Here is a 12,810-nt window from a genome sequence, read left to right as displayed (position 1 = left end):
GTGGGGGAGTATCCGGTAGGGACCTCTGGACGCGCGCTCCCTTGACGCCACCACCGCTGCCAAGGTTCCCTGGGGCCTGAGGGGAGGGCACAGGGTGGGGGACACAAGGCGCGCTTTGTCGGGGAGGGGGAAAGAGGGTGTGCCAGGCTAGGGGCGGGGCCCACCGGAGGAGGAAGGGGGGCTGCTGATTCTCAAAGGCGCCTTGTTCACTTGCGCCCTCCTAGCGCCAGCGGGCGGCGGCGCCTTGTCTTGCTCCTGTCTCCAAGACAGGAGCCGCGGGCTCCGGGCAGACCCGGCGCTGTGCCCGTTCGTGGGGCTTGCTGGGTGCCGCAGACTTCTCAGGCGTTGCCCACCTGGAGGCGGCCTCGTCCCTGAGTGACCTCGTTTTCACAGACGTCTACCTAGCATCGACTAGTCCCCTTCCACCTAGATTCCCGGACTCCCTTACCTCCCCCCCCCCCCCATTTCATCTCCCGGACCTGATTAACCTGTTCATTGGTCTGTCCAGTCTCTGCCCTCAACTCCAGCTCCCTCCTCTGCCTTTTCTCTATTCCTGTCCCTGCCCCTCGCAGGCCTTCAAGTCGCAGGTCTCTCAAGCTGCTATCTATAGCCTAGTCTATAAATACTCCGGCCCGGGGCTGCTCTGTAATTACATAGGGCGGGGCGAGGGAAGTAATTATGGAGACCTGGTGGTGGTGGGTTGGCGACCCCCAGGCCCGCCTCTCCACACTGTACCCTAAATCCCGCCCAGGACTCTGCTGAAAGAGGGCTCTAGGCCCCCAAGAGGGAGGGAACTTGGGAGGGGGGAGACTATGATTGGACGTCTGGGTCCTAGAAAAAAATAGCCTGGGGAAGAGATATTGGGGTTCCCAGAAATAATTTTAGGGTATGGGCCCTTGAGTCCCTGAAAGGAGCAGGGTAGAGCAGTCGGAGTGTCACCGAGGGAGGGTACTCATTCCTCACCCCAACCCCCAGGTGGAGACAGAGGGTGGGGTTTCTCGGTGGCTGTGAGCGGGCGGCTGGAGGCGGGGGTTAGGGCTGGGGCTAGGACTTGGGGGGAGGGGGGCGGAGGCGGGGGCTCTGGGCTGTCGGGGTTGCCGAGGACTCACTCACAGGAGCGGCAGCCACGGAGGAAGGAGCAGTGCAGGAGCCCCGACGGCGCCTTGCTACATGGAGCTGGGCGGTTGAGAGTTGTTGCCATCCAACAACTTATGACCTCCCCGGGACCCCACTGCGTCTGAGGTTCACAGCCTGTTCACTCTCTTCTGTCAGTCTCTGGACATCCAGTGCCCTCAGCGACCTTGGGTCCCTGGGACCCGGCGTTTCAGCCTCCAGCCATGGAGCGGTGCAGCCGCTGCCACCGCCTCCTCCTGCTCATACCCCTGTTGTTGGGGCTGAGCGGGGCCCCATCCTGCGCAGGTAAGAGGAGTTCCTACTCCTAAGTCCTCGGAGTCAGGCTGGAGCTCTGAGTACCCCCAGGCAGGGGGCAGCTGATGCCTGGGGTGGAGCTTCTGAGTCCAACAAGGGTATTTTGGAGATCAAAGATCCAGGCTGGTGGGCAGGACACCTGGATCCCTTGGAATCAGGGTAGGGGTCTCTTTACTTCCTTGAAGTGACAGTGGGAGGGCGGACACACCTTAGAGAGCTGTGAGTGGGGCTGGATGCTGGAGTCCTGGAAAGAGTGGAAAATGGCCAGGGCCAGTGTGGTCCAGCCAGTAGTGGAGTTAGGGGTAGATACCAGTGTGGATGGTGTGAGGGGTGCATGTATGTCTTCTGGGCTTTCTATGTATATTTCTGAGCTGAGAGGGAGTATCTGTGGGTCAAAGCAGAGCCTAGTAAATAGAGAAAAAAGGGATGCCTGGACTATTTGTCCCATTGGCTTCCCCGACAGGATCCCCTTCCCCCTCCCTGTGCCCTCGATGCTGCCACGCGGCTGGCTCTGGGGAGCACTGGGGCTGGCTGCCAACAGGACGGCTGCTGGACTGGCCAGGATCAGGTGTCTGAGGTGGGAGCCAACTCTTCATTCCTGCCCTCTCCCTCCTCCTCTGGCCAGCCGGGCTCTCCTGGGACCCTGGTGTTCACACCCCCAATCTTTTCCTTCTTTTTCCCAGGATCCAGAATTCCTGGCTTCTAGGAAAGGGGATTTGTTGTTGGAGAGAAGGGAGCTGAGAACACCTGGGTCCTAGGAAGGCTGGAGCAAACCGCTCTCCACTTTCTGGAAACACTGGAGGCTGATTTGCATATAACTTGACTATTCATTTATTCTCTGCTCTGGGGAGAAAATGGTCAGAAAAGCAGCATAAAGGCTTTAGATTAGATTACAGAAGAACTTCCAAGTTGAGGAGTATGAGGCTCAGGGACAAGAAACAAGTGTGCAGTGTCTGTAAACTAGGAGTCTTTCTTGGGGGAAAAAGGACCCTCTAGCGTGGAGGAGAAAGATGGCTGAGAGGACTTTCTCTTATTTTAGTGCTGAGTGGGTAGAGGTCGGACTCTATAGGGAAACGGGTTAATGTAGAATTCATAAGAGTAAAGAATGGGGCATTTTAGGGCTCAGAGGTTGAGTGGTCAGGGGTGATGGGGCTGCCAGTGGGGAGCCTGAGTACAGAGACAGTGAGGCATATATGTGGCCTGAGGTGGGAAGACAGTTGGCAGCCTGTGGGTGGGTCATCTATAGGATGGAACTGGACTGTCCTGGGGGTTGGTGGAAGGTGAGGGCCTCTGAGGTCTCCTTGGCCTGGGGTCTCTGTGAGTCTCTATGTCTCTGTCTCACTCACCCTCTGTCTCTCAAAGCAGCCCTTGTGTGTTGGTGTTTGCAGAGCTCCCACATGAGGGGCCAGGCTAGGGCGGGGGATGGGAGGGCAACGCAGTGGTTTCCCCGGCTCCTGGACCTTTTCAAAGGGCCTTTTCTCTGCCTGTCCGCCCCACCTCACCCACCCCGCCCAGCTCTGCTCTCCTGATCACTCTGGCCCCTACTCTGCCCCATGTGCCTATGAAAGTTTTGCAGAAACTTTCTTTGGGATTTTTCCAATCTGGAGCTGATGGTGTAAGGAGAGTGTATAGTGGGGCGCAAGAAAGGGAGAAGTGACCTTTGTCAACCCAGAAGTTTGAGCCCTACCTAGGAAGCCAAGTTCTAGGTGGATAGGGCTGGTGGTCTGGGTCTTGAATCACTGGATCCCAAGTGGTGGGGGTGGTACAGCAGAGTCGAAGTTCCAGGTGTGGGGAGCTTGTCCAGGTTTTGGGCAAGGACTTTGATGAGATCTACAGATGTGTGGCTCAGGGCCCTGGACCTGCTTCGGCACCGCGTGGCAGCTTCAGACTCTCCTGCAACCACCCCGCCCCACCCATCTTCCAAGCTAGAGGCATAAGCTCCTGGGGTGGCTCTTTCTTGTATCTCCTTCCTCAGCATGGTCAGAATTGTCTCCACCCCCCCAAACATGGAAACTACAGCAGCCTGAAGCCCTCTCCCAATAGAGCTGCCTCTCCACTCCCTCCCTGGTGGCCCCCCTGCACCTCCTATGCCCATGATGATCTATTGCCCAGATGTTGTTTGTGCTGGAGAGAGGGAACAGAGGCCAGAGACCGGAGAGATACAGAAAGGGAGTGAGAGAGCTGGAGAAAGACGGAGTGAAAAAGAAAGAGAGAATGTGAAGGAAATGGAGGAAGAAAGAAAAGACAGGGAGACAAATCAACAGATTCAAAGAGAAGAGAAGAGGGTGAGAGAGAGAAAGGGAGATGAGTAGAGAGTTGAGAGAGATGTTAAGAGAGAATAGAGAGATTCAAAGGCTGAAAGAAATAGAGAGAAAAGTGAGCATGACAGGCCCTAGGAGAGAGAGGGGCAGGAGTGAATACAGAACTGAATACAGGATCAATGCTGACCTTTTCCAGCTGACTCAGATTTCCCATCCATTTAGGCCCCATTCAGGAGCAAGTAAGGGAAAAGTGACCTTTGCCTTCCAGGCAGTTTGAGCCCCAGGAAGCTGAGTTCTAGACCTCAAATGTCTTCTATCGAGGCCTTCCTGAGGGTGTGTCCCTTCCCCTGACCCTCATGGACTCTCCCAGGTGTACCCCCTGTGGATGTGCTCCGGGCCCTGAGGTTTTCCTCCCTCCCTGATGGTGTCCGGAGGGCAAGAGGCATCTGTCCAGCTGATGTGGCCTACCGAGTGTCCCGACCTGCTCAGCTCAGCGCACCTACTCGCCAGCTCTTTCCAGGTATGGGTAACATGGTGGAAGGGAGAGCAAGGGTAGGTTATGGAGTAGGGTTTGGGATCGGAAACCTGAAGGGAATGGGTTTATGGCTCTCTTTGCCTTTCATTCCACTTGTGTGTCTCTCTCTGGTCCTAGGAGGTTTTCCCAAAGATTTCTCTCTGTTGACTGTTGTCCGGACCCGCCCTGGCCTCCAGGCTCCACTCCTGACTCTCTACAGTGCCCAGGGCATCCGACAGCTGGGCCTGGAGCTTGGCCGACCTGTCCGCTTCCTGTATGAGGACCAAACAGGCCGGCCTCGACCTCCAGCTCAGCCTGTCTTCCGAGGCCTCAATCTAGCAGATGGCAAGTAAGTTAGTTTCCTCCTCTGGTCTGCCCAGTCTGCACTTTCAGGAGCTTCCCTCTGGCCACTGCCCCAGAACCTCCACTCCCTAAACTAGGAAACCCTACCTACCATTTTCGCCATACTTCACCTACCCACTGCCCAAACTTCAGTCACTTCTAGCCTAGAGTTTGGGCTTAAGAGTTTAAATCCTTGCATGTAGTACTAGCCTGTACTTTGGGCAAATTAACTTTATTGAGCCTCCATTTCTGTGTTTGTAAAATAGGGATGATAGACTCATGAGAATCAAATGAGAAAATTTTTGCATGGTAGCTGGTGTATTGCAAGTGCTCAATAAATGATAGCTGCTATGATCATTACTATTGTTATCATGGGTCTTAACTTTTCTATCAACTGCTCCCCAGCTCTGTTGACTTTTCCCCCCTTGGTCAGTCACTTGAACCTCTCCCTTCATGACCAGGTGGCACCGTGTTGGTGTGGCTGTGAAGGGTCAATCCGTTACTCTCATTGTTGACTGCAAGAAGCGAGTAACCCGGCCCCTCCCCCGAAGTGCTCGTCCAGTGTTGGACACCCATGGAGTGATAATCTTTGGTGCCCGTATCCTGGATGAAGAAGTCTTTGAGGTAAATAGCTATCAGGAAACAGATTGATTTCTGGTTCCATATCTTGTGTCCACTTCCCAGCACGCCATCTTCCTGTACCCTAGCCCTTCATTTTTCCTGTCATGAATTTAAATTTCCATTTCCTGTCCTCAGGGCTAATTTTCTCTGTAGGAGAACTAGGTGGCCACTTATATGGTGGCCACTTATATGGCAAGACTGTCCACAGCTACTTATTCTGTCACTCAGGCTTCAACACTCTGCCCATCCCTTCAACCAATTTTTCTATCTACCCATTTATTTACCCATTTAACCAGTTACACACTCACCTGCCTACTCAAACATTCAGGTTTATATCCACCCCCACATCCTTCCTCTGCTCAGTCACTCCCTCCTTCAAACTACCCATCTATCAATATGTCCTTCCTCCCATCCATCCATCCATCCATCCGTCCATCCGTCCATCTTCTTTAACACATCCATCTATTCGCTCATCCATTCACCCACCCACCCCATCTACCCATGCATATCAGGATGCATGCATCTATTCATCCATTTATTCATACACCCATCTCATTACCTACCCACTCTCCATCCAATCATTTATTCATCCATGTGCTCTCATTCATTTACCTACCTGCCAATCTGCCAATCTACTCTGTACTTCCCATTTATCTTTTCACCAATTTACCCATACATATATTCATTCATTCATCATCCATCAAAACTCCCATTTAGTTATGCATTTGAGCCTCCATTCACTCATCCACCTAGCCAGCCAGCCAGTTAACATTTTCTGGATACCTGCTTACCCAATGTCAAGGGGAATAAATATATGGTCTCTATCATCCACCAAGGAGCTCCCCGTTCTACTCTGGAGATGAGATGATATGCCCCATATTCCCCAATAAGACAGAGTGTGTCAAGCACCACATGTGAGTCCAAATAAAAGCCATTGGAATTCCAAAGTGGCTTCCCCTTCCCTTGTTTCTAGAGGTTATGAGAATTCTGATTATCACTGCCAGTGGAAGGTCAAAGCAACCAAGGCTAGGCCACTGTTTCCAGAAGCCCCTGTGAAAAGGCTCAAGTATTACCACAGGGACAGGGGATAGGAGTGTTGAATTTAGAGTTGAATGGCTTGAATTCTAGTCCTGATTCTACAACTGTGAGTGACCTTGGTCCAGTCATTGCTTTTTTGAGCTTTTCTGAATGAATGGAATGTATCCGAAAAATGGGCAAAAAGGTTCCTTGTTCTACTGACTTTCCCAGTTATCATGAAGGACCAATGCGATTATGAATGAGAAAGTCCTTTGAAAACTGAAAAGGACTATGTACCTGAGAGGGCTGATAATGATCTTCTCCCATTAAATGGCTTTACCTAGGATTGGTCTCCTACATTTTGTCCCAGACTATATGCCCTTGGTGTCTCTTTGAAGCCTTCTCTGCTTCCCTCCATTTATGTTCCTTCCTCATATCTTTGAAGGGTGATGTCCAGGAACTTGTCATTATTCCGGGGGTGCAAGCTGCCTATGGATCCTGTGAACAGAAGGAGCTGACGTGTGAGGCGGACTGGAAGGAGAGACCTCAGAAACAACAGCTTCATAGGGCCCAGAGATCGCCAAAGCAACAACCATCAAGACTTCATAGGCCCCAAAACCAGGAGCCCCAGCGACAGGTGAGGGAGCTGGGTGAGCCCCAAACTGCAGACTACACAGGGAGGGAAGATGCCCAGACATAGCCCCAGGGGAATTCCCCCAACGTCCAGTGCTCCCCAGCCTATTTTGGGCTCTTGTTCTCCCCTCTCTAGTGTCCCTCCCGAGGCATACTTCCCTATTCCCATCATTTCTTCCCCCCAGTCCTCATTCATTCACCTTTTTATTTTCATTTAAAAATAAAAAGAGTCATTATGAAGAATTTGTGGCTGGGAGCTGTGTCCCCTCCTTGTGTCTCCTCCTCTCCCAGTCTTCTTGGAACTGTGTCCTTGGGTTTCCCATCCCTTCCTTGAATTAAGAGACTGGGAGAGAGATTAGGGCGTCGAGACTTGGGGACAGAGGATGGGAGACCAGAGTAGGGGAGAGGCAGAAACAGAAGTTGAAATGGTAAGACCTAGAAGGAGAAATGAGGAAGGAGTTGGAGATAGGGGAAATCTCAAAAGAATGATGGGTCTGTGGAAGTGTGGGGGCAGGGCCCTCTCTGGAGCTCTGCACATGGGAGAAGGGAAGGAAGATCTGGATTGGGTGGAGTTCCGAAGGTTAAGTAACAAATGTGATGGGGTCAGTGGTTTGAAGTTTGGAGGGTCAATCTCTTAATTGTGTCTGCTTCTGTCCCACATGCGGGACCCCATGCCCCCTTTCTTACCTCATCCATCTCTCTCCTGTCCCCCGACCTCTCCTTTCATCCCCAACTCTCTATTTTTTAACTCCATGCCCACTCTGTTTCCCAATCCCACACCATCTCCTTGTCTCCCTTCCTCCCCCTTCCTCCCTGCTCCTCCATCCCTTTCATACCTATTCCCACTGCTCCTTCCCTAACCCCAGCCCATTGAGTCTCTCTACTATGACTACGAGCCCCCCTATTACGATGCGACGACTGCGGGGACGACCCCTGATTACCAGGTAAACTTGAGGAATCCCCTCCTTTGTTCTGTTCTTCATACTTCCTTGTACAAACATCTTCTATGACACCAATGCACAAAGAGACACCATATACTTAGACTATGGGAGTTTCCTCAATGTCCCCTCCCATGTCTCTCTGCTGCAGAGGCCTCGGAGCCCCAAGCACAGGGCTCTCCCTTCCCCCAGGGGGCGTCAGACCCCACCCCGAAGGCGTACCCCACCTTCCAAGAGGTCAGCAGCCCGGCAGGCGTCCCCCTCACCAGGCCGGAGACCCTCTCGAATTGGAGGTTCTGGCCCAGCACGGGACCACTCTCCCCTCTCCCGACGTCCAGCTCGGAGGGCAGCTCCCCCAACTGCCCGGCCCCACCACAGGACCAGGGGCAGCGGTTACCAGCAGGTAGAGCTGGGGTATCCAGATCTCTGCTCCCAAACCTCTATGACTTCGGAGATTCACTCTCCCCAAACTATTCCCCCTCCAAAGGGGCTGCAAGATCTGAGATTTCCCCCATCCCCCAGCACAGACATTGATCTCAGGGAGGGGGACAAGGTGCTGCTTTGCCACCCTTATTGCTAACCTCTCTTCTTCCTTTCCACCCCATGCTACTCTTCTCCCTCTTCCCCTTGGGGTTAGTACCCCTCCCCAAGTGAAGAGGAAGGAGTCCTGGAGTCAAGCCCCTCACCATTCCCTGAGGAGGTAACTCTATCCCCCACCCTCACCCCAACTTGGGGCAGTGAGTGCCTGTGATCCACCCCTTAGGCCCCATGTCATATTGATGAATCAGCCCCTCCTCTGACTGGAGGGCTTTTTGTCGTATTCATTTATGGCCTTCTGTCTTTTGGTCACTTTAGACTTATGAGTTTGTTTCTCTCTCTCAGTACAGCCATTTTTCTTTAGTGTCCATGTCTCCTTCCAGTATTCTTTGATTATGGAGTAACTTCCTCTCCATGTTGGTGTCAGATGGTTTTACTTCCTGTGTCATATTTCCATTCCTAGGAGCCATTTTCTGTCTAATTCTATCATGTTTTCTCTTCTCCTAGTCTTTCCATCCATTTCTTTTATCATTTCATGGACTCCTTTATCATATGTTCATGGACTGTCCACTCTGTGTCCAGCCCTCTGGCCACCCTTCTTGTTATCCACCATTTCTTTCCACTAGGCCCATTTTCTGGACATTCTTCCTGATTTATCGTCTTTCACGGCCATCACCTTTCTATACAACTGATCCTCTTGTTCTTGGGAGAAAAGCCCCCGTTCCAATCAATTACCCTCAGAATCCTTTGGGCTAGAAGTTTTCACACCCTGAGATCCAGGGAAAAACTCCTCTCAGCCCTAATGCCCCCATCTACTCCTCTCCCTCCCCATCTCCGGGAAGGAGCAGACAGATCTCCAGGTCCCCTCCACAGCTGACAGGTTCCTGGCAGAGGAATATGGGGAGGGTGCCACAGACCCCCCAGCAGGGCCCTACGATTACACCTATGGCTATGGGGACGATTATCGCGAGGAGACGGAGCTTGGCCCTGCCCTCTTTGCGGAGACAGCCTACTCAGGAGCCGTAAGTGAAAGGAGCTCCTTTTCCATTTTTGACTTCGAGTAAGAGTTACAAGAATTTCTTTCTCTTCTTTTTGATTATTGTCTGTTAGCTGTGAGCTACTTCCCACTGGTGGTTTGCCATTTTCTATCCACATAAAATGTATATGTTGGTTGAAAATATTACTTCCTACTTTCCCTTGCCAAATGTCTTACCCTGTGACTCCTTATGGATCCTGCTGCCCAGGACAATGGGAGTTTAAAAAAATCTATGGCTACTTCCTGTCTCAGTCAAACTGAATTTCATAAAGCTTTTGGTCAATAACCTTGTTTCTATTTTCAATCTGTCTCCATCATTTCTTCTTGGTCAAACAATTTTTTATTTATCTTGCTGCCTCATGATCTAGTTTCCTTTGTTAAACTTTCTAACCTATGGGCCACTTTCTGTCTGTCCCTGCCTGTCTTCTCCAGTCATGGCATTCATTTTGGTGACTGTGTCAGATTGGACTGAAAGGGACTTATTATTTGTATTTTGACTCTAGTTTCTCATGCTGTCTGGGATAATTTCCTCTGATAATAAGCTACTTCTTGTGTGTTTCCAAATCACAAGGGTCATCCATATCCTAAAGTTTCCATTGTGGGCCTTAATGTTTGTGTTTCCTATAATTTTCTTTCATTGTCATAGTGCCCTTTCCAGGAGTCACTTTTTGTCTGTTTTGTGAATTTCTTCTTTCTCTTAGTCGTAGTAGTCATGTTGTTGTTGTCGAAGGTCCGCTTCCTAGATTCTCTTGGTTGCTTCCTGTCTGTCCAACCACTTCCTGTCTGTCCAGTTCATTTTCTTGCCATTTTGGCCATGTTTAATTTTTCTTGGCACTGGCATCACTCTTGCTTCCAAGTATTTGTCACTTCTATCTAGCTCCCTTAATTGTTTCCCATGTCTTCAACCCTTCCCTGTCAGTTTGGATATTTCCTATCTACTCCATTTCATCTTTTGCTTGTCTTGCAGTTTGAGCTACTTCCTCTACCTTGCTGCCTCATCCCATCCCTTCCGTCTCAAATATCGCCACCCTTGACCCTCTGCTGTTTTTTTTTTTTTTTTTTTTTTTTTTTTTTTATAATGCTGCTTTCTGGAAATTTGGGGTTGATCTGTGATATGGGAACATTTGAAAATTGGTCATTGCTGTTTGGTTGGGATGGAGGTAGAGGGGGGTATTCTGAAATTCTTGTTGGGAGATTTTTGGGGTGGTGATAAATGTCTTCCATTCTCCTTGTTTTTATTTTGGTTCTGGCCCTAGAGTTTGAGGTGGGCCCTGAGTGGAAGTGTGGAATAGAGGCAACTGGTGGGCTTAGAGTATAAACGAGGACCGGAGGGAGGGTGCAGCATCCTTGCTGGGAGAAGAACTCTGGGGACTTGAGGATATTTGCTCTGAGATTTGAGTAATTGAGCCCAAGAAACATAGTTTTCCAAAAACCAGTTATGGGGTCTAAATGTGGGATACAATGGAGACTTCCCTTTAAATCTACTCAGAGTGTAGATTTTTAACCTCCAGGGAGTTCTTAACTTGTGAACCCCTTGAAATTCTAAGAATTCTATGCGTAACAGCATACAATTTTTTCTTTTCTGAAGACTATAGATTATATCAGGTTCTCATATGGATCCATGTTCACTCTCCAAACCCCAATAAAAATCTGTTCTTAATCTTGGAGAGATTCATCTATGGCCAAGCCACCCTGAACAAGCCCTAACCTGTCTGATCTTGGAAGCTTAGCAGGGTCGGGCCTGGTTAGTACTTAGATGGGAGACCGCCTCGGAAGACCAAGTGCTGTAGGCATACATAATAAAAAATAAGGGTTTATAAGCTGACAAGGTCCTTAAAATCTGTGAGGTCAACCAAGGGTTGCCTTGCCTAAAAAAATAAATAAGGGTGAGGAAGTTAATGGTTTCTTAAAGTTCTAAAGGTTCCTGGGATCAGAGGACGATTGGGGGGATAGGGTAGGGTCTTCCAGAAGAGGCTTTGGGAAGGTTGGGAGGTTTGGAAGGTTGGGAGGTGAGGACCTACATGAAAGAGGTTCTGAGGGAGGTGAGAAGGTTGTGTTTGCTGAGGTGGGGCTGGAAATTTGGGGATGGGAACCCCTGAGGTCTCCTTGGCAGTCCTGGGAGGTCTGTGAAGAGAGAGTCTTGGGAGTCTTTGGGGTTAGGGTCAGGAGGGCTTCAGAGGACCTAAAAATGAAGGTGGGAGTTATGGTGGGGGTGGTTCCTGCGTCCTGGCTACTCACAGGCCCCACTGGGGGTTACATGTGTGTCTCCCTCAGGCTGCCCATGGACCTCGGGGGCTGAAGGGTGAGAAGGGGGAGCCTGCGGTGCTGGAACCTGTAAGTCACTCTGGTCACTGAGATGAGGGCAGTGGGAAGAGGGGAAAGAAGCTGGAGTCCTAGCCATAGCCTCTGACTTTTAACCCTTGACTTTGCAGGGTATGCTAGTGGAGGGGCCGCCTGGCCCAGAAGGCCCTGCGGTGAGTCCAGCTGTGATCCATACGCCTCCATTATTTCCTCAGAAACCCTTCCTACACACTCTTCTGTGCCTTCCCTACATATGCCCAGGACTTCTTCTTAGAACTCTTGAGTGTCCTTCCAGTCAGAACTCTTGGCGCCCTGGATCTCTTCTGTAAAGACCATCCCTCAGCCACATACCCCTCTTCTCTGTGAATGCCCACACTTGACCCGCTGTTCTTTTGTTCCTCAGGGGTTGACTGGTCCCCCTGGCATCCAGGGGAACCCAGGCCCAGTTGGAGACCCTGGCGAGAGGGTAAGGAAGTATGTGGGGGGTGGGGGCTGCAGAGGAGCCACTAGTACCCAATGGGGGCACCACACTCAGTAATTTCTCATTAGTTGGCTGATAAATGAATAAGGGGCTGGTGTACTTCCTAGCACTCAGAAAGGAGGGCAGACTGGTTGGGGTTACCCTCATTTTTTTCCCATGAGTGTGGGGTGGGGCTCAGAAAAGATCTGGAAATGTTATCCTGTTGAGAAGGGTTTAAAAATGATGCTAGGACCCTAATATTCTCCTATCTGTCATATATTGTTCTCACTGTCTCCCTACTCCAGGGCCCCCCAGGCCGAGCGGGGCTTCCTGGATCAGATGGGGCCCCTGGCCCTCCTGGCACATCCCTCATGCTTCCAGTGAGTTATCATCTGGGCCTTGGAATGGGCTCACGGGGAGGACAGGGGAATTGTGTTGTGTCACCAAGGACCAGAAGGACAGGAAAGCTGAAGCATCTCTAAAGACTATCAACCCAAAGAGATTTATCTTTGGGGTGGTGGGACTAGAGCCTCAGTAGATGACCTAGAACCAAACATGGATCTTCTAGAATAAAACTTGGGTTGTCTAGAACCAGGCAGAAAATCCTATATTTCAGGGTGTCTAGAACCAAAGGAGAGTCTTTTGGGAGGAAGAGGCTAGAGAGTGGGGGGGGGGAGGACAGGAGTTAAATTTCAGAAACCTCTAAGTGATTATCTGAAAAC

The 12,810-nt window shown here is 50.8% G+C and overlaps 1 protein-coding gene and 1 pseudogene across 8 annotated transcripts in view; both read left to right on the top strand.

Annotated features, from left to right (window-relative positions):
• Positions 1–138: 138 nt before the first annotated feature.
• The window catches only part of COL11A2 (collagen type XI alpha 2 chain), a 30,410-nt gene continuing 17,738 nt past the window's right edge, over positions 139–12,810 (top strand). The window contains exons 1-14 of one of the 8 annotated variants that reach the window (XM_036238625.1): positions 139–975; positions 1,273–1,419; positions 4,060–4,209; positions 4,342–4,552; positions 5,007–5,169; positions 6,629–6,820; positions 7,683–7,760; positions 7,906–8,157; positions 8,392–8,454; positions 9,134–9,313; positions 11,602–11,661; positions 11,760–11,801; positions 12,032–12,094; positions 12,394–12,468. In XM_036238625.1, the coding sequence (XP_036094518.1) occupies positions 1,338–1,419; positions 4,060–4,209; positions 4,342–4,552; positions 5,007–5,169; positions 6,629–6,820; positions 7,683–7,760; positions 7,906–8,157; positions 8,392–8,454; positions 9,134–9,313; positions 11,602–11,661; positions 11,760–11,801; positions 12,032–12,094; positions 12,394–12,468 (1,611 nt within the window). In that variant the 5' untranslated portion in view covers positions 139–975; positions 1,273–1,337. Of the gene's footprint in view, positions 976–1,102; positions 1,420–4,059; positions 4,210–4,341; positions 4,553–5,006; positions 5,170–6,628; positions 6,821–7,682; positions 7,761–7,905; positions 8,158–8,391; positions 8,455–9,133; positions 9,314–11,601; positions 11,662–11,759; positions 11,802–12,031; positions 12,095–12,393; positions 12,469–12,810 lie in introns of those variants that run through there. The other 7 variants (XM_016147026.2, XM_016147025.2, XM_016147027.2 and 4 more) reach the window with 7 other exon arrangements.
• On the top strand, positions 11,002–11,120 carry LOC118605342 (annotated as a pseudogene).

This window comes from Rousettus aegyptiacus, unplaced genomic scaffold (assembly GCF_014176215.1).
Source record: "Rousettus aegyptiacus isolate mRouAeg1 unplaced genomic scaffold, mRouAeg1.p scaffold_m13_p_1, whole genome shotgun sequence".
Classification (NCBI taxonomy): Eukaryota; Metazoa; Chordata; class Mammalia; order Chiroptera; family Pteropodidae; genus Rousettus; species Rousettus aegyptiacus.
Note: the sequence above shows the minus strand (reverse complement) of the source record. Positions and strands in the feature narration are given on the sequence as shown.